The sequence below is a fragment of the Thalassophryne amazonica genome, chromosome 6, assembly GCF_902500255.1.
Source record: "Thalassophryne amazonica chromosome 6, fThaAma1.1, whole genome shotgun sequence".
Lineage (NCBI taxonomy): Eukaryota > Metazoa > Chordata > Actinopteri > Batrachoidiformes > Batrachoididae > Thalassophryne > Thalassophryne amazonica.
The window spans coordinates 124,242,881-124,265,045 of NC_047108.1; the positions used below are offsets into that span (position 1 = coordinate 124,242,881).

General features: G+C 40.7%; 1 protein-coding gene across 1 annotated transcript in view; it reads right to left on the minus strand.

Annotated features, from left to right (window-relative positions):
* The window catches only part of agrn (agrin), a 945,905-nt gene that overhangs the window by 388,680 nt on the left and 535,060 nt on the right, over window positions 1-22,165 (minus strand). Inside the window, exon 5 of the mRNA XM_034173355.1 lies at window positions 15,920-16,135. Coding sequence (XP_034029246.1) covers window positions 15,920-16,135 — 216 coding nt within the window. The remainder of the gene's footprint in view (window positions 1-15,919; window positions 16,136-22,165) is intronic.

A 22,165-nucleotide genomic window follows, 5' to 3' on the forward strand; every position in this document is an offset into this window, starting at 1 on the left:
GTGATTCAGCAAGAGGGAGTGCTTTAGTTAAGGCACGTGAAGATTACACTGTGAAGCAAATCGTTATCTAGGTAACTAGATCAATCTAACTGTGCAGATTAAACAGCTAACAGATACAGCAAAACACCGCTGTGCTCCGGAACAGGAAGTGATACAATACCGCAGTGAGAGCCAACCACCAGTAGAGGCAAGCAAGAGCTCTTCTCTAATGTGAATGCAGCTGTGAAGGCCAGCAGCAGGATGCTTCAGCTCAGCAGCCTGAACAGCGCAGATCCGTGTAACTTTCAACACTAATATTTGGGAATGTGTGTGTGTGTCAGAGTAAGTTTAATACTTTCCTGACATAATTTAATTTAATTTAATTTTACTGGCTCAATATCCAGGTCAAAATGGCATTTTAACACGTATTTTGCGAGCATTTTTCTGAGTGTGTCCAGTCGCAAATCTCCATTGAAAATGCATTAACACCCAGGTACTTCATCAATATTTTGCCCGGTTAGGAGACGTCATGTCGCTGTCCATGAAGGGCTGTTTTCGTTTCAAAGAAAAAAAAATATTATATACAGATAATATCATAAAATGCATTAAAACTGTAATCCTGCAAAGTAATCCCCATTTTTACTAAATATACCTGTAATCTGAATATGTCTTTTTTTCTGTAACTGTAGTGGAATACAGTTACCTGTTTTTTGTATCCTAATTACGTAACGCCGTTACATGTATTCCATTACTCCCCAAGCCTGCAAGTTGCCCAAAAGGGCAAAGGGACACAACTGGAAGTTCACTTTTGGCTGTTAGCCCATCTTATTTTTTTCCAAAAGTTAACTTCTCACATGAATAAGCAGTCAAGACCTCGCTGCACATTTGAGCAGCTTTTGTCACCATCTAGTGGGCAATGTGAACATTTCACTGCTTCTAGCAATTTCCTACTTGAAGCTTAAAATTCAGTAAAAAAAAAAAAAAAGGCATTTGGGGAACGCCTTGGGGTTCCCCCGGAGGAGCTGGGGGAGGTGTGTGTGGATCGGGAGGTCTGGGCGGCTTTGCTTGAGCTGTTGCCCCCGTGACCCGACTCTGGATAAAGCGGAAGAAAATGGATGGATGGATGGCATTTATAAATCTCAGAGAAATTTCTTGTTTCAGCTTGGGGTTTTCCTCTGCATCCTGAAAAGCATCCGTGTGCATGTTGCTGCTGTGCATATATATTTATTCATCAAAGTGTTGAATAATATTTGAGAGTGCTGACTACTTTTCTATTTTGTACAGAAACCAAATGATCTGCACAACGAAGGGCAGGTTGCCCGAAACGTTATGTCTTATTAAATAAAGCTTTTTTTGTATTGAAGCACTGAGGTTGTGCGGATCATTCGGTTTCTATCTTTGTATATTTTTTCTTGGTCCAGCACGCCTTTTTACATGTTTTGGATGTGCGTGTCTTCACTGCATTACACTTATTTTCTATTTTGTGTCACTTTTACCCGAGGCCAAAATATGGCCATCAGATATTGCAAAGGCCTTGCATCCATCTGCCCGTCTGTCTGTCTGTGCTCAGCATAACTCCAGTCCTATTACTGCCAGGGTCTTCAAATTCACAGGGATCATTCTTGGGACACAGACCTTGGAGAAGTTCAAAGATGGCTAACCTTGACCTATTTTAAGAGGTCACAGGGTCACATTCCCATTTTTATGCTCATACAGCCAGGGTATTTTAGCATTGAGTTATATTTAATACCTACAAAGCTTGTTCTTTGGGAAAAAAAATTACATGCCACCTTTTTTCAAATGTTATTGTTATTACATTGTCAGTTGATTATCTGAGGTGCTGTTTTTTTATTTTTAGAACTTGAGTCTTAATTGATTTTATACAGCACTCTGGTCCAATTCTCAGGCAAAACAAACAATCTTTCTTTCTTTTTCCTGAAGACACAGGATTTTTCTCTTCTGTTCTGAGGAAGGAAAGGGCTTTACATTCCTTCTTAAGTTGGCATTAGACGCTTCCTGTTTACTTGTGAACTGGCATTGCTGCTTCAGAAAATAATATATTTTTTTGTAAACAATACAAAGTGACATTACATTAAAACTTTTTTGTTTAAGGCTGCAACTAACAATTACTTTGTCAGTTACTTTCAAAATTATTTTGATATATGAAATTAGAAACTTGGCTTTGAAATTTGGTTTTAAAACAAAAAGAGATGTCAAAGATTTAATTTTGTTTATAACATCACGGTTTAAGGGCCACTAAATATCATGGCCTGTGGGCCAAATCAAAATTTACACTCCGAAATATTGTCTTGACATGGTCTTACATTTGCACTGCTGTATAATCTTTATAATGCATTGTTGGAGATATGAAGGAAATCTAACTCATGGTTGCTAATATTTTGGTTGGGGGGGGACCTATATTTCTATAAAATTGCCAGAGCGCCACCTATCTGCATTTATCTGAAGTTAGACCTTACTTGTGTGAAGTGCCTTGAGGCAGCTTGTTGTGATTTGGCGCTGTATAAATAAATGAAAATGAAATGAAATAAACAAGTAAGACTGTATATGGCAGATTTTCTCTTATAATATAATTTTCTCCTCTGAATTTTGAAAAATGACAGGAAAACTAAACTGTCCTGCACAGGGTTTTGTTTGTGCTTGCAAGAGCTTTTGGCTTCTTCTTATAGATGGGGCATGTCATGAAGAGAGATAATCTCTGTTCTCTTACTGTGTTATTATCAACAATACTATAATTTCTTTTGCTCCAAACTGCCTTCTGTTGTTGCCAGTAGTAATTATGGTGTGTTTGATGGCCTTAACCGCCCAAATGCCATCATTACTGCACTTCCCCACCACTTTACCTAATGCCTACATATGATTCAGACATTCATTTGCTCGTTTTGTTTATTTTGTCTTTTTCATTTGCTCTTTTTATGCTCCACCTCTGTACATCTTGAACAGCTTAAATATTTTTCACTAGCCTCTGTCCTGAGCCCCTTCTTCCACACGGTAACCACCAGCCCCCCACTGGCACCTCTTTAGCCTTTCTACCAAATCTTGGCATTTCCTATCTGCCGTCACCAAACTTGTTATTAATACTGGGCCTAATCGCTGCTAGAAATAGACCCGTGGAATTAGCAGTGAGCCCACACAAACAAGCTGAAAACACCCCACTCATGATCAAGGCTGCTGCAGCATTGGCCAGCGTCCGCTGCCTCCACCAGTACCTTGGATTTTGATGGGCTTTGCTCAAGAAGAGGAGTGAGAGGTACTCTTGGCATCCACCAGGGGCTAAAGGATGTAATACCAATAGAAGACTGCAAATGGGAAGAGTGGGTGAGTGGCACCATTTTTGTTTGTGACTGTAGGTGGTGCTGGGAATGTAGCCATGTTGGCAGACAATGGATTGGCCATGATGTGGTTTATTACTGGTGATTATGACAGCAAATCAAAGCCTCATATATTCAATCAATCAATCAACTTTTTTCTTATATAGCGCCAAATCACAACAAACAGTTGCCCCAAGGCGCTCCACATTGCAAGGCAAGGCCATACAATAATTATGAAAAACCCCAACGGTCAAAACGACCCCCTATGAGCAAGCACTTGGCCACAGTGGGAAGGAAAAACTCCCTTTTAACAGGAAGAAACCTCCAGCAGAACCAGGCTCAGGGAGGGGCAGTCTTCTGCTGAGACTGGTTGGGGCTGAGGGAAAGAACCAGGAAAAAGAGATCGATCACTAATAATTAAATGCAGAGTGATGCATACGGAGCAAAAAGAGAAAGAAACAGTGCATCATGGGAACCCCCCCACAGTCTACGTCTAAAGCAACATAACCAAGGGATGGTCCAGGGTCACCCGATCCAGCCCTAACTATAAGCCTTAGCGAAAAGGAAAGTTTTAAGCCTAATCTTAAAAGTAGAGAGGGTATCTGTCTCCCTGATCTGAATTGGGAGCTGGTTCCACAGGAGAGGAGCCTGAAAGCTGAAGGCTCTGCCTCCCATTCTACTCTTACAAACCCTAGGAACTACAAGTAAGCCCGCAGTCTGAGAGCGAAGCGCTCTAATGGGGTAATATGGTACTACGAGGTCTCTAAGATAAGATGGGACCTGATTATTCAAAATCTTATAAGTAAGAAGAAGAATTTTAAATTCTATTCTAGCATTAACAGGAAGCCAATGAAGGGAGGCCAACACGGGTGAGATATGCTCTCTCCTGCTAGTCCCCGTCAGTACTCTAGCTGCAGCATTCTGAACCAACTGAAGGCTTTTTAGGGAACTTTTAGGACAACCTGATAATAATGAATTACAATAGTCCAGCCTAGAGGAAATAAATGCATGAATTAGTTTTTCAGCATCACTCTGAGACAAGACCTTTCTGATTTTAGAGATATTGCGTAAATGCAAAAAGGCAGTCCTACATATTTGTTTAATATGCGCTTTGAATGACATATCCTGATCAAAAATAACTCCAAGATTTCTCACAGTATTACTAGAGATCAGGGAAATGCCATCCAGAGTAACGATCTGGTTAGACACCATGCTTCTAAGATTTGTGGGGCCAAGTACAATAACTTCAGTTTTATCTGAGTTTAAAAGCAGGAAATTAGAGGTCATCCATGTCTTTATGTCTGTAAGACAATCCTGCAGTTTAGCTAATTGGTGTGTATTCTCTGGCTTCATGGATAGATAAAGCTGGGTATCATCTGCGTAACAATGAAAATTTAAGCAATACCGTCTAATAATACTGCCTAAGGGAAGCATGTATAAAGTGAATAAAATTGGTCCTAGCACAGAACCTTGTAGAACTCCATAATTAACTTTAGTCTGTGAAGAAGATTCCCCATTTACATGAACAAACTGTAATCTATTAGACAAATATGATTCAAACCACCGCAGCGCAATGCCTTTAATACCTATGACATGCTCTAATCTCTGTAATAAAATTTTATGGTCAACAGTAAGGGGATTAATTTGTTGAGTGCAGATGCCCCCAGTTTTGTGTCAGAGAAAAGCAGGAATCATTTGTTTGACATGAGAGAGATTAACCTGTAACACTAACAAAAGCAGAATTCTTTAACCCACCACCTTCTACTGCTTTCCTGTTTTAACCTGTTTAAACACTGCTTAAAATGTTCAAATATTATTGTATGTCCTGATTAAGTATTGACCAATTAAATAATGTGGCATCTGTCTTCAGATGAGGTAGATCAGTGGTAACAAAGTTGCACCGCCACCCAAGAGACAACAGTTAAATTTCACATGAACTGCAAGGGGCGACTGAGATGCTTTCATTCGTGCCTGGTTCTCCATCTTATGCATTCTGAGAAACCAACATTTCTCAATGTCAGGCTCAAAATGTCTCAGTCACTCCTCGTACCTTTCTGTGTCCTTGGAAAAGACACTTCATCTGAATTGTTCCAGTCCACCTCAAGCCATGGCAGGGAGTAAGCACTGGTATAGCATGCTGTTGCATCCATATCACCACAGAACCATTTCCATTTTGGGTGCATTTTACAGCTGGTGCATTCCCACCGGGAAGATAGGTGAAAGTTGGGCTTGTTCTTGGACTTTTCAACCACTGGAGTGCCCAACACTGAGGCATTTGTGTGCTGCATTATGTCCAGAGAAATGAGCTGCATGGCCGAAAAGTTGGACGAGATGTACAAGTTGGACCAGAGGTACAATGCAGTGCCAGTAACACTTCTCACTTGCACTCACTAAACTATTCATTTAACAGAAAGCCATTCCATTGCTACCCAAGAATCCTCCAAAGAGACCAAAGGAATCCAGTCTTCATCTTAGGTCACTGCAAGTCTCATGGCCATACAGAGGAAGCACCAGGACCCTAAAGACATGCACCTTCATTCTCCTACAAAACTAATGTGATTGCCAGAGACCTCTATGTAGTAACCCCAAGACTCCACAAACCCCCAGTCCACCAGGATGTAAATGGATACCAGCACTTGCACTTATTTAATGGTGTAGCTTCCTCTCCCAAACATTCAAATACCAAGTCCTGTTGTCATGACTCTGCTGAAAACATCCTAACAGCAAACAGAATCACAGTGCTTTAAGTGCTTTTGTCAACTATATTTCACAGCTTTTTCACTCAGCTTCTGAAGTTTTGAAGATTAATGGACATATCAGATGTTCCCCTCTCTGAAATAGATTCAGCAGCCTTTTCTGCATTGATCTTTTCTGGATCAAAGGCACAATACTCTCAAATGTTCAAACTCTGGATATGCTAATGGTAACACTTCAAATATGATACACTGATACTAAAAATCTGCAAGTGCTAGAATTCTTCAAAGAAGAGCATTATTCTGTTTTTGAAGTCTTTGGAAAGTGGGGAAGACAAATGTAGCAGATGAACAAAAATGTCTCTACCACTGTTGTCTTCAAACATGTAAAATACATCCTCTGTTGCTTGTTAAAGTTTGAGGGAGGCATTTTGAAAAAGCCAAACTTTAAATGTACTTTTTCAGTTTTGCACTCCTGCATGAGATATACAAGCTGAACCTGTCAACATGTGCAGCAAAATGAAAATCAAGGCAATCTCTAACTCACATAGTCACAGTGTTGCCACAGTTACTTTGATAAAGTAATCCAATTACTGATTACTGATTACTCCTTGAAAAAGTAACTTAGTTACTTTACTGATTACTCAATTGTAAACGTAACTAAGTTAGATTACTAGTTACTTTTTTAGTTACTTTCCCCAGCTGTCGACAACAACCCTCTGCCACCTCAACATGACAATGACACTTGTTTTGCCAAAACTCACTTTATAGTCATCCTTTCTTGACTTCAATGAAAATAAATACTTGTTTTATAAAAAGTAAAATAAAGACCTCTTTCTTGACCTCATATTTAACTGTTGACAGCACTGTAACAGTAAAACTTGCAATTTCTAACCTACATTGTTTATAAATGTAACTATTAAATTCTTTATAACATTTTTCTAACATTTAAATTCTCTGTAAACATTTTACTTGTCGAAATTATTATTATTATTATAAGTAGTATTAGTAGTTGTAGTAAAAAAGGCTTCAAAACTGGACCTTTAATCTAGGGGTGTTGTGGGGGGGCACATCCTTGCCCCAATGCCCCCATTCCATCTGGATTCGCCCCTGCTTTGGCGTTTGAGCACAAAGAATGGATAACATTTATTTATGCAGAAAACATGACCAGATTTACAGGTAAGAAAGTTTTATTGCGTTTTCACATCATGTGGTCCTCAGAAAGAGAGTTTAGGTGCATTTAAGTGGAAAATAGTTAGTTGTTGACGCGTCGCAGAGGATCAGCTGTTTTTAACGAGCAGATACGGAGCGGCTCAGCTCAGAATTCTAAATAAAGGAGAAAAAAACATTATAATGTCTTTGTAAAGCTCAGTGCAGGTGTGCTGTTGTCACTGCGCTTTAAGAGGTGAGGACGAGTTGTAGCTGTTGCAGAAAACCGCAGATGAAAAGCTCACAGCTCGCTTAAAGTGGGCAGTGCTAGTGACCCCCTGCCCACGGACCAAGTTTAATGCTGCTATCGACCCACAATGCAAAAATAATAGTAACGCACAGTGACTTGGAGAAGTAACTTTAATCTGATTACTGGCTTGGAAAGATTAACGCGTTAGATTACTCATTACTAAAAAAAGTGGTCAGATTAGAGTAACACATTACTAAGTAACGCGTTACCGGCATCACTGGTCGCAATGTCATCACAGTGTTTCCGCAGGTACTAATTGCTGAAGGTGTGAAAAACAGATGGACATTATTTATTCAATATAGTCATGGGGAACAGACAATTCTTTATTACAGACAGAACGACCCATTATACACTTACATACAATCTAAAAAGTAATTCAGTGGCTTTGTATATATCACAGTACAAAACAGCTATACTGAGTTAATAAAATCTCTGAAATACATTCAGTTGATTGTCTGAGTTGGATATACAAACAGAAATGCCTAAAAATGTAACAATTCATTTTATCTTAACTTTACATTTATTATTTTTTGAGTTTATTTCACTTAAATAAATTAGCATTTGCTTAACAAATTATATTTTATGACGTTTACTTAATTTGTTTGGTAAAATTCATTCAAAATATTTGGAAATGACTAATATACTTTATATTTTTACTTAGATTTACAAGATCATGAAGTATATTTAAATGATTTCACAGCCTTTTTAATTTACTCAATATTTTTAAGGTTAAATGTTGCACCAAAACAATTGAGCAGAACACATTAACATTTTTTAGATTGTAGGATGGGAAACTACCACCTAACCAATTTGGACATACTTCTTTCCTGTCCTTGGATCCTGATATTTACAGATGACACATACACTTTCCGTACATATGGCACAAAAATTTCTATTTTGCAATGGCAGACTTTTTCAGCTCCTGATACTTCAAGGGTAACTCTGTTATCATGGTTTTGCTGGATCTAATGGCTGCCTTTGACACGACACATCACTTGGTGGGCATTGGTGGTATCATGTTTATCGTGTTTGTATGGTTCCGGTCCTATCTGACAGACAGGTCATTTTCTGTGTATGTTGATGGCTTTGAATCTTCTGTAGTCCCTTTGGCATGCGGCATCCCATGGGGCTCTATTTCGAGGCCTCTGTTGTTTTCTTTATATTTACTGCCTCTGGGGACAATTCTCAGAAGACATGGTATCTTATTCCACTGCTAGGCAGATGATTGCCAGATTTATTTGCCGGTGGTTCAGAGGGATGGCCAGTCTTTAAAATGGCTCCTGGCGTGTTTAGAAGATATTAAAGCCTGGCTTGCCCTGAATTTTCTAAGTTTTAATGAAAAGCAAACAGAGGTGAAGGTTTTTTAACGTAGTACGCTTTGCAAGTCCTCCTCGGTTGTTTTGGGACCCCTGGAGGCATATTTTAAACCTGTTATTCTTAATCTCGGTTTTAAGATGGATCGTGGTCTTAAATTGGACAGACAAATTGCAGCAGTGGTGAAATCTGGTTTTTATCACTTGCGGAGCTTGCCAACATTGAAAACTTTTCTTTCCAGGCAACATTTCGAGATGGTCATTCACCCTTTTGTATCATCTTGTCTGCATTACTGCAATTCGCTTTATGCGGGAGTAAATCAGACAATTCTCTCCCGTCTGCAGTTGGTCCAGAATGCTGCAGCGTGGCTTCTGACGGGAGCATGGAGGAGCAAGCATACGACAACTGTCCTGGCCGCACTTCATTGGTTGCTGGTTCATTTTAGGGTCCAATTTAAAATTCTTATGTTCATTTTTAAGTCTCTCCACGGTAAAGCTCCGTCATACCTATCTGGGCTTCTTCAGCCTTATGCACCAAGTCGGTCTCTCAGGTCAGCTGACCAGTTGTTCCTGCTGGTGTCCAGGTCAAACAGAAAGCTCAGCGGGGACAGGCCTTTGTCTGTCGTTGCTCCCAAACTGTGGAACAGTCTGCCTCTGGGTGTTAGGGAGGCACCCTCATTGGCCATTTTTAAAGTTCGTTTAAAAACCTATTTTTATTCCTTGGCTTTTGGCACAAACGAGGTTTAGTTTGATAATATTTTAAGTTGCATTTTACTAGTTCTTATTTGCACTTTATTGTATGTTACCTTGTCTCATGTTTTGAGTGTACAGCACTTTGTGTCAGCGCTGGCTGTCTTAAGGTGCTTTATAAATAAAGCTGGTATGGTATGGTATGGTTCATAAATGTGTATTTGTACAATGCCATGGCCTCTTGGGCACCAATGCAAATTTTCCTGTGTGTCTGCTATATTCTTGGAATTTTTGTGGGAAGTTGTTCTTCTTTGATTAGAAAGCTCCAGCTGCCTCTTGGGATAGCAAAGTGCAGTCCGTTTGCAGACTACTGAGGTAGTAGATCATCCGGGTACCGTTCGATTCCTACTGTGCCTAATGAGTAGCACAGCACATCCTCACAACATGAATGATTGAAACATATCCATCATTTTCTTGTGTTTGCCAGAAGGAAAATTTACAGTTTCTGCTGTCTGTGTGCACCAACAATTAAACTCAACTGTTTTTACTGCTAACTCCACCTTGCCGATGTTAACATGGTACATCTCCTGATCGAATGACGGGTGGCGCTCTTCAAATGCTGGTCTCATCGTACAGTACCCCAGGAAAGGCAGCGCCATCCTAACCTCAGGTACATGATTACATTTGTGGATATTAATTGCAATTATTTTCCATGCAGCTTGCAAGCAGACAAGGCTATATCACGCCTAAAACATTAGTGCCGGTGCATTCAGGTAAAATGCGCATTGCGATTGCACATTAATCAGAAACTTTTTTTTACACAAAATCTCAACAAACTTCATAACAGAATATCAGTCTATGTGGGCATTTGATCCCATCCACTGCCAGAAAAAACAGCAAAGGAAACCCTTCACAGACTCCCTGTAGGTGGTGAACCCACCTGGAGGTGGCACCATTTTGTTTTTTCAGGCTGAACCCAACCGAGTCCCACAGCTGGAGACTCAGTCACCAGGCACCCCGCCCTCCCACCAGGAGGAGGCCCTGATATCCCTAATCCAGAAGAGGTGGCTCCATCTCTGTGTCTGTCATGACTCCAATAGCGCCTATAGGACCATATAGACCGGTAGACCCTTTATATCATAAAGGGTCTACAGGAGCCGGTGTAACAGTATATCTCCCCCCCCCCAACAGGCAACATTCCTACAGGGCAGCACTGATTAACCCAAACCTTGATAAGGCCCAATGAGGAACAGCAAACTTTAAACTCTATATTTCATGGATGTTTTATTGTCCCAGATGAAGCAGTTTGATTGACGGTGAATGATATTGGTATTCTTTCCGTATGTATCTATAGCTATCTAGAATAGTAATAAAGTATTTCCTATTCTGAAGTATCTTTAAATCCCCCTTCCAAATATACTCTACAACTGGACCTAATTGACAACCTGAAATATATGAAAGCTTGGGACTCCGACGAGGGCGGTCGCATCTCCTCCACTCTCCCTTATCCCCCATCACTTACCCCATCCCGGCCACCCCTTCCCCCTCCGGGGGCTGCACGGTTTTTAAGCTGCGGCAGGTCCCCGTTCCCCCCAAGCTAGCGGCGACGCGACTCCAGTTGCAGCGGCCTTCACCCACTTTACCTCAATTCGGATGATGGACTGCTTCAAGTTTAGTGCACAGAAACAATGTCAAATGTATATGTGTTGTCTTTAATTTTGATGTGTGCCATTATTATGGTAAACAAGTAATAATTGTGGATTAATTGCTGTATCTTGTCTGAGGTAACTGGAGTGTAAATGTAATTGCCCTTTTTTGGGATCAATAAAGTTGTCTGAAGTCTGATGTGTAATCATAAAATATTATTAATTTGCTGTATTACACAACATGTTTTACTGTAATCTGAAGTTTGACCTAATTTAGGTGACATTTGGCCTCAAACGAAACCCAGAAGGTCAAGGTCAATCACATGTCCCAGGTAATGGCGTATGGGCCTATCACTATGTTCATGCCAAATTTGGAGGAAAAATTTCAAAAATTGCAACCAGAAAAGTTGTTTAGTTGAATTTAGTGTTTGACTTTCCTGTGACCTTGACCTTCGACCTTGAGCTTGATCCTTTTGTGTACTGAAAGATACTTTACTTGCAAGTTATAGGTGAAAAATGCAATGGTTACAAACAAACAAACATACAAAACAAAAAAACAAACATACATCATAACAAACATATCTTGCAAGATATCCGGGGGGGGAAGTGAATGAATGAATGAAGTTTATTCGGTGCACACACACACACACACACACACACACACACACACACACACACACACACACACACACACACACACACACACACACACACTTAACAAAAGAATCTCTTATAATACAAAGCAAAAGAAAAGAAAACAAAAAGTCAAACAATTTCCCAGTTTTGTGCGGCCGAAAGGGTGAAGGCTGAAGCAAAAGCTTCTAAAAAGTTTATAAAGCTTTTAAAGTTACAACGTTATCGAGGGGGGAAGATAAACTGTTACACTGGCTCCTTTCACAATGAAAGATGCCAACTGAGGTGGGTCAGGCATCTGGGGAGGACACCCCCTGGTCGTCTACCGAGGGAGGTCTTTCAGACACATTCAACTGGGAGGGATGTAGGATGAGTTGCTCCATCTGCTGGCGTCACGATTTTCACCCGGATAAGTGGCATAAAATGAATGAATCAATAAATGAAAAAATTTCAACATGCAGGTTGTTATGATTAAAAAACAGTCTCACTAAACTCATTACCCCATCCCCGTAGAGACGGTGCCTGCTCCCAGACTACCAATAACCAGCAAAAATCTATTTAAGCATAAAAATTCAAAAAGAAAAAATAATATAGCACCTTCAACTGCACCACAGACTAAAACAGTTAAATGTGGTCTATTAAACATTAGGTCTCTTTCTTCTAAGTCCCTGTTGGTAAATGATATAATAATTGATCAACATATTGATTTATTCTGCCTAACAGAAACCTGGTTACAGCAGGATGAATATGTTAGTTTAAATGAGTCAACACCCCCGAGTCACACTAACTGTCAGAATGCTCGTAGCACGGGCCGAGGCGGAGGATTAGCAGCAATCTTCCATTCCAGCTTATTAATTAATCAAAAACCCAGACAGAGCTTTAATTCATTTGAAAGCTTGTCTCTTAGTCTTGTCCATCCAAATTGGAAGTCCCAAAAAACAGTTTTATTTGTTATTATCTATCGTCCACCTGGTCGTTACTGTGAGTTTCTCTGTGAATTTTCAGACCTTTTGTCTGACTTAGTGCTTAGCTCAGATAAGATAATTATAGTGGGCGATTTTAACATCCACACAGATGCTGAGAATGACAGCCTCAACACTGCATTTAATCTATTATTAGACTCTATTGGCTTTGCTCAAAAAGTAAATGAGTCCACCCACCACTTTAATCATATCTTAGATCTTGTTCTGACTTATGGTATGGAAATTGAAGACTTAACAGTATTCCCTGAAAACTCCCTTCTGTCTGATCATTTCTTAATAACATTTACATTTACTATGATGGACTACCCAGCAGTGGGGAATAAGTTTCATTACACTAGAAGTCTTTCAGAAAGCGCTGTAACTAGGTTTAAGGATATGATTCCTTCTTTATGTTCTCTAATGCCATATAACAACACAGTGCAGAGTAGCTACCTAAACTCTGTAAGGGAGATAGAGTATCTCGTCAATAGTTTTACATCCTCATTGAAGACAGCTTTGGATGCTGTAGCTCCTCTGAAAAAGAGAGCTTTAAATCAGAAGTGTCTGACTCCATGGTATAACTCTCAAACTCGTAGCTTAAAGCAGATAACCCGTAAGTTGGAGAGGAAATGGCGTCTCACTAATTTAGAAGATCTTCACTTAGCCTGGAAAAAGAGTCTGTTGCTCTATAAAAAAGCCCTTCGTAAAGCTAGGACATCTTTCTACTCATCACTAATTGAAGAAAATAAGAACAACCCCAGGTTTCTTTTCAGCACTGTAGCCAGGCTGACAAAGAGTCAGAGCTCTATTGAGCTGAGTATTCCATTAACTTTAACTAGTAATGAGTTCATGACTTTCTTTGCTAACAAAATTTTAACTATTAGAGAAAAAATTACTCATAACCATCCCAAAGACGTATCGTTATCTTTGGCTGCTTTCAGTGATGCCGGTATTTGGTTAGACTCTTTCTCTCCGATTGTTCTGTCTGAGTTATTTTCATTAGTTACTTCATCCAAACCATCAACATGTTTATTAGACCCCATTCCTACCAGGCTGCTCAAGGAAGCCCTACCATTATTTAATGCTTCGATCTTAAATATGATCAATCTATCTTTGTTAGTTGGCTATGTACCACAGGCTTTTAAGGTGGCAGTAATTAAACCATTACTTAAAAAGCCATCACTTGACCCAGCTATCTTAGCTAATTATAGGCCAATCTCCAACCTTCCTTTTCTCTCAAAAATTCTTGAAAGGGTAGTTGTAAAACAGCTAACTGATCATCTGCAGAGGAATGGTCTATTTGAAGAGTTTCAGTCAGGTTTTAGAATTCATCATAGTACAGAAACAGCATTAGTGAAGGTTACAAATGATCTTCTTATGGCCTCGGACAGTGGACTCATCTCTGTGCTTGTTCTGTTAGACCTCAGTGCTGCTTTTGATACTGTTGACCATAAAATTTTATTACAGAGATTAGAGCATGCCATAGGTATTAAAGGCACTGCGCTGCGGTGGTTTGAATCATATTTGTCTAATAGATTACAATTTGTTCATGTAAATGGGGAATCTTCTTCACAGACTAAAGTTAATTATGGAGTTCCACAAGGTTCTGTGCTAGGACCAATTTTATTCACTTTATATATGCTTCCCTTAGGCAGTATTATTAGACGGTATTGCTTAAATTTTCATTGTTACGCAGATGATACCCAGCTTTATCTATCCATGAAGCCAGACGACACACACCAATTAGCTAAACTGCAGGATTGTCTTACAGACATAAAGACATGGATGACCTCTAATTTCCTGCTTTTAAACTCAGATAAAACTGAAGTTATTGTACTTGGCCCCACAAATCTTAGAAACATGGTGTCTAACCAGATCCTTACTCTGGATGGCATTACCCTGACCTCTAGTAATACTGTGAGAAATCTTGGAGTCATTTTTGATCAGGATATGTCATTCAAAGCGCATATTAAACAAATATGTAGGACTGCTTTTTTGCATTTACGCAATATCTCTAAAATCAGAAAGGTCTTGTCTCAGAGTGATGCTGAAAAACTAATTCATGCATTTATTTCCTCTAGGCTGGACTATTGTAATTCATTATTATCAGGTTGTCCTAAAAGTTCCCTAAAAAGCCTTCAGTTAATTCAAAATGCTGCAGCTAGAGTGCTGACGGGGAATAGAAGGAGAGAGCATATCTCACCCATATTGGCCTCTCTTCATTGGCTTCCTGTTAATTCTAGAATAGAATTTAAAATTCTTCTTCTTACTTATAAGGTTTTGAATAATCAGGTCCCATCTTATCTTAGGGACCTCGTAGTACCATATCACCCCAATAGAGCGCTTCGCTCTCAGACTGCAGGCTTACTTGTAGTTCCTAGGGTTTGTAAGAGTAGAATGGGAGGCAGAGCCTTCAGCTTTCAGGCTCCTCTCCTGTGGAACCAGCTCCCAATTCAGATCAGGGAGACAGACACCCTCTCTACTTTTAAGATTAGGCTTAAAACTTTCCTTTTTGCTAAAGCTTATAGTTAGGGCTGGATCAGGTGACCCTGAACCATCCCTTAGTTATGCTGCTATAGACGTAGACTGCTGGGGGGTTCCCATGATGCACTGGTGTTTCTTTCTCTTTTTGCTCTGTATGCACCACTCTGCATTTAATCATTAGTGATCGATCTCTGCTCCCCTCCACAGCATGTCTTTTTCCTGGTTCTCTCCCTCAGCCCCAACCAGTCCCAGCAGAAGACTGCCCCTCCCTGAGCCTGGTTCTGCTGGAGGTTTCTTCCTGTTAAAAGGGAGTTTTTCCTTCCCACTGTAGCCAAGTGCTTGCTCACAGGGGGTCGTTTTGACCGTTGGGGTTTTACATCATTATTGTATGGCCTTGCCTTACAATATAAAGCGCCTTGGGGCAACTGTTTGTTGTGATTTGGCGCTATATAAAAAAAAAAATTGATTGATTGATTGACTAAACAAAAGATGCCCTTCAGTGAATTTATTGGCCAACACTAAACCAACAGCACGCCACGGTACAACTTACCGGCAGTGGACGCTGAGTGCGTGTAACAGGACCGCCTTTATGCTCCTCGTTTTCTAACTGATGCACACACTCAAAGCGCCTTACAGAGATGCCTCACATTCACTCATTCACACACTCACACTTGTATGAGTTGGTACGACAGGTATTGTTTCAGGACAGTTGTTTGGCACATGGAACTTACAGCAGGGTCCTTTGCGCAGCACCTTGATGCGCCGTTGCATGTTGCACTGAGCTTTCTCCAGCTCACACTCGTTAGTGTAGGTCGACGAGTCCGAGCCGCAAACCGGTGCCACCAAGGACGGACAATCCACCCTCTTACAAACACACTCAGCTTTCCCTGGGTCGCTTAGGTCACGTTCGCAGACGGCGCCAAAGCCACACAACATCCCTCTGCAGCCTACAGAAAGGAAGAGAAAGAGGGAGGAGTTTATTCAGAATGCCACTAAGCAAATCACAGTTAAGTCCAAAAATGAATCAGAACTGCAATGAAAATTTATGCTGTAACGTCCGCTCAGGTTCACCTTGATGTCTGTCAGCTGTAACATTACGCACAAAATCAAATCAAGCTTTAAATGTTTCTCTGCTGTACAGCAAGCAGATGTTTTTAATTTATTTAGGGAGATTCTGTCAGTGTTTGCTTGCTGTGCTTCCTCAATTGGAGAATTTAATATGAACAGCTTCAATGTTAGAAATTTGAAATGTCAGCAACAAGACTAAAATCAATCTGCAGGCAGCTCATCAGCCTGGTGGAGGGCTTCTGCTCACCCCCTGAAGAGACTGGAGCCTTTGAAACATCAATGATCCACCGTGCAGGAAAACATGAGGGGACGGCAGCATGAAGACAACCCAAGGTCAGCCAAAACTTCAAGGTCTCACAAGCTGAGGAACAACACGTCCGGAGACTTTCATCCTCAACTTCCCACCGGCTCAGCAGCTTTGATCACACTTACAACAGCAAACTCCAAACTTTGTCAGAGGCTGCCAAATGCACAAACCAAACAAGGTGGACATATCGGCTTGTTAGAGAACAACTGAGCGGTGGTTTGACAGATACAGCCGCTGTGACGCTGTTCCCACTGTGTGGGCTTTAGGGAAGCTAGCTGCTGTGGCGTCCTTCCTTCAAACTGGGGTGTTAAAAGAGATGGTGAACTCTCAAAGGGAGGCTACCATAGAGGTCTGTGACATCATCAGTATGTTTTCAGAAAAGTGGATTTGTAGCTCAAATTGGACGAGTCAAGATGTCACCATCTTGGCACTGTGTGACTCCGCCCATCTACTGGTCAACCCATAAATATGTAAAGGAGTGAAGCACGGGCAAGACCAATGTGACTTTGGTGGAACAAATGAAGCCAAAACACACTCACCTATCTTGAGGTTACAAAGCTATCAAGGCTGATGCCTTCATTGGAACTGAGGTTGTAATACTAAAATTTCACTCAAGGGAAATACTGTAGCACTGACTTCTTCAATGTTAATACAATTAATTGCAGAGAAAGCTATTACTATTTCAAATATTTGCAATAAAAAAATGTAATCTGTTAAATAATGTTGAATAATGATGCTTAAAATTGAAAGACTGTATTGTAAAAAGGGACAGAAAATATAAGACTTGTTCTTCCCTCTGCTCCTTTTCATTCAATGTCTTGTAATATATTCATTTCTGTTTTTTCTGTTTTTCTTTTAAATGAATGAAATAAATATTGAAAAAAAAATTCTCAGAAACTACAAACAGTGTTGAGTCTACAGCACCTAGCAGTCTCTGCTAACGGGACATTTGACCTGGCACACCAGCTGTCACTTAAAATGACTCCTCCCTAATTATTCAACTTATATCTTAAATGAATGAGCTACATAAAAAAAATCTCCCACCCCTCCTTGTTACACTTGTCATGAATGAGTACGCTAGTTATTTTGCCTTTAAACATGTTTATTTTGCTGTAAAGTTGAACATTTTAACATGGGCTACTCTGAGGATTGACTCACTTTTGGGGCCAGCCTCTAGTGGCCATTTACGGAAACACGGGTTTTGGCACTTCCATGTGGGCTTCTTTTTTAGCACTGGAGGTTGCTCCATGGAGGCAGCATGATTGAAAGTTGCTGTACATAAGTAAGTCAGTCTTTTCGGCTGCTCCCTTGTCAGGTCCATAAAATTATGGACATTAACAAACATTTGTTTATTCTCCCGCGAATATTAGTGCTAAATCAAATGAATGAATATGAGCTGAAAAGGCAGCATTCCAGCCTTAAAGTAAGTGGATACACATCCCAGGTTGATGAGAGGTGTAGGAACTTTGAGTGTGATCTCCTCTGTTTCAAAAGAATGGTATAATTGCTGCACAGCTGTTTCATGGCCAGGTGTGTGTTTGCTCCCTCATTATTTCATTTACCAGTAAGCAGATAAAAGCTATGATGTTGATTTGAAGTGTTAATTTGCATTTTTAATCTTATTATGTTAACTGTCAATACACCCTCATTGCTGAAGGGCCTTGGTTCCATTTGAGGGGGCAAACAGCTCTACCTGGTAACGTGATTCGACAATTCTGTATTAATTTTCATGATGCAGACTTTCTGTTCTAGTTGGCTCCCACCAACAGTGTTGACCTTATCAGCCTAGGTTTTGGAAATGAAAGAAACTCCCCATTTTAAAAGCTCCATATTGTGTTTAGATTTATTTGTTTTTAATTATAAATCTAAGGATAAAATCACCCCTTTTACTGAGAGATTCCTTTATATCCCTGTCACACTTAGCATGAATGAGGCCGAATGACGATTTGAACCACACTATGCATGTGTCGAGGTGCATTAGGAAACGTCGGATAGCATTTGCACAGCAGTTAAACAGGTGGGCACAGTCGTGCGGTTGCCAATAATGTCGGAATGCCCGTCACACTAGAGACCGAATGAGCCCAAATGCCGACTGAATTAAAGCTCGACTGCCATTCGGCCAAAGTTGTGGCACATTGGAACACTGACTGCAACCCACACAGTCAGGCGCATTCACACGGCTAGGCCGAATGTAGAGCACTTGCACCCAACTGTCGAGGTGGAAAATGCTCGAACGGCGGTTGAAGTGCAGTCAGACTGCAGTCTCAGCATTCGAAACACTTGAATGGGATCGGTTGATATACCTCAATGGCCAGCCAATACAGAACCCGGCCAAATGCCCTGGATCTGGCACAAATGCACCTGAGTGCCCCCAATGTCCCAAGTGGGGGTCGTATGCAACACCAAAGCGAGCCAAATGTCCCAAGTGCCCCCTCCAATGTAACACAATTTTACAAGATTTTATTGAAGAGGAACCAGGAACAATTTGTGTGAAAGTCATGATTTTATTGGTTTGAAAAAACTATGGGAAAGATGTGGAAGTCTGAGTGAAACAGGGCATGAAGGCTACAGTGCTGGAGTAGGAACTTGACCTAGATCTTCAAAGGATGCATCCTTGCTTCAAATGAAATACCAGGAAATTTATAGAGAGGTCAGTGTTCATCGTACTCTGACCCAATTTTTGGCCCTGTGACCTTCAAAACTAGGTGATGGCTATTTATCATTAAACATGACCTCAAGCTTCAAGAGTTGCATCCTTGCTCCCAATTTGATCAACTCTCTCTTATTTCTTTGGAAAGCTATTGGGAGGACAGTGTTGTGGATATTTTTGGCCCTGTGACCTTCAAAATTTGGTCACGGTCAGGCGTCATTGAAGGTGACTGAGACCTTGAAGGGATGCATGTTTGCTGCAAATTTGTTGAACCTCTCTGAAATTCTTGGAAAGTTATTGAGAGTACAGTCTTCAGCACACACAGACACCAATTTTGGCTCTGTGACGTTCAATATTAGGTCAAAATCACTCATTGTCAAACCTGACTGACACCTTCAAGGGATGCATCTCTGCTCCAAATTTGTTATATGTGTTCAAAATCTATGATGGAGGGACAAAAAGAAACAATCAAGACATCAATGACAGCTCTGAAGGAGTTACAGACTTTTGTAGCTGTGAATGGAAAAACTGCATTAGAGTGAAGCCATCAGTCCACGCCTTAACGACTAATCTTTACAGGAAATTAATGAGGTTGAATCAAAGCCGGAAAACTCCAACTTGACTTTAATTACTCATTTTTCTGGAAAGCAACTTTTCATTCTTCATACTGGCACGACAGATTCATAGCTTCTTTCTTCAGAACTGAAATTGATCCTCTACAATACACTGTTTGGAGTCTTCCTGATTCTAGGAAATAAAAATAATCATTGTTTATGTCAGGACTTTAAAAAAAATGAATCTGCTTTTGCTGTGACAGTTTTATTCTGCTGGTCGTCCACTCAAAAGCTACGAACAGGAGAAAACAACTGTGCATCAGGAAAGTTCCTTGTCTGATGTCCGCTCAAAGATTTGAGGATGTACACAACTTTCAGACGGGCATCAACTGACAAGGAACACATTTAATGAGTGAAAAAAGAATTGGTAGATGATAACAACAGACACAAACAGGTGATTTATTTGTGAAATAGGTGTTCCAACAAATGTAATAATGGCCGTGTTCGTGAATCGGCCCACCCCCTCAACAGGCAGAATTTTACTTGCAAAGCCCTCAGCACTCCAAGGCGCGAATACGGTATTTTTATTTAATTCATATTTCAGGTTCTCGAGAGCTTTTTGTCATGTTGAGATAAAAAAAAAAGCTATGTATAAAGTTCCATAAATTTGATTTTCGAGTGGAAGTTATAAAACTGGTGGCCATAAAAGTTTTGGCCAGGCATAATTTTGCAAGACAGGTCAATCAACCAGGGTTGAGGCTCGTGAGGTCTGCTCTTTCAGTTTTTGTTGAAAGTATTGACGTTTTTCTTCTTCGATATTGTAGTCGTCGTTACTGACAGTAACTACGGAGACTTTCCTTGTGCTTTAAACAAAGCTGAAATAAAAATAAGCCTTTTCTTATGTCCTGGAGGATTTTGTCAGGGAGGAACAACAGGTCGGTACATTTGGTCAACTGCCGGCACTTGATACGGCCACTTTTCCTCGGCCCCTCGGCTCTGGTGTCGGGAAAGCCGGAGGATAAAACAATCATTTTTTTTTAAATCCGAAAAAGAAAAAAGGATCACAGAAGAGATCCAGCCACCAGCTTTTGTCTGTCGTGATGTTTTTCTTTTCTCCAGGTCGTGTGCTCACGTCGGAACCAATTTGACCGTTTTCACAAACTCATTCATATGTTATGATATAGCGTGTTGTTTGTCGGCGCGTTACTGCCCCAGCTGGTGCGTTTAAGCTGCACTGAGACGATGGTGTCACCCTCGATCTCAGTCTTCTGTGCTCCTGTGTTCTCTCCCCTCCTGTCATGTTAACAGACAGACTCTCTCGCTTTCGTGTACACATCTGACACATTTTGATTGAATTTCACCTCTTGTCACTCCGCTCGCATGGATTCACCACCAAGCACGTAAACCACTGTGTGTGTGTGAGTGTGTCTGTGTGTGTGCTGGGAAGGACATCTAATGCCTACCCCTCCGAGTCACACACACACACACACACACACACACACACACACACACACACACACACACACACACACACACACACACACACACACACACACACACACACACACACACACACTGTCAGCAATCCAGCTGCAATAACTTCCCACATTCTTTGGTTTCCCAGAATACAAAAGCGTGACTGTCTTTCGGTGTGAGCTCAGGTAGCTGTCAGGTGCACTCCCACAGCGAACAGCCACACGCAGTGTGACACGCAGACTGGGAGACGGAATGAGACGCCTTGGGCAGATGCTGGGCCAGTTGTCTGTGTTGCATACAAAAACTTTTCTGTGTGTGTGTGTGTGTGTGTGTGTGTTCACATTTGTACTTGATTGTCAGTCTGAGCAACCGCCGGGAAGAAAAGCCACCTGTTAGTCTGTCCATGGGGTCGAACCGCACAGTGTTTAGTTCTGCCTGAGAAGTCAGTGATAAGAAAAAAAATTAATGACTGTGTGTGTGTGTCTGTGCGCATGTGTGTGTGTGGGGAGTCGGTTTTTGAAATTTGCCAAAAGTATTATCCTTTTTGTTGCTTTCGCTTTCTAGACAAAACTGAAGTTGAAAACAAATGCAGAACATGAGCTCAAAGGGCAGATTTTCAGCTTTAGTTTGAGGGTATTTACATGTAAATTGTGAATGGTGTAGGAGTTAAATTACCATTTTCAATACTTGGAAGTAGATCCTGTTTAGTCAGCATCTGCCTGATGTTTCAAACCCGTAGCAGACACCAGATGCTGTTTCTTCCCTGCAAGACTGCAAATGTCTTCACTTCCTATGTTTTTGTTGGCCGTTACTGTCAGTATCACCATCAGTAAGTAAAACGTATCCTCACTTCAATCAATCAATCAACTTTTTTCTTGTATAGCGCCAAATCACAACAAACAGTTGCCCCAAGGCGCTCCAC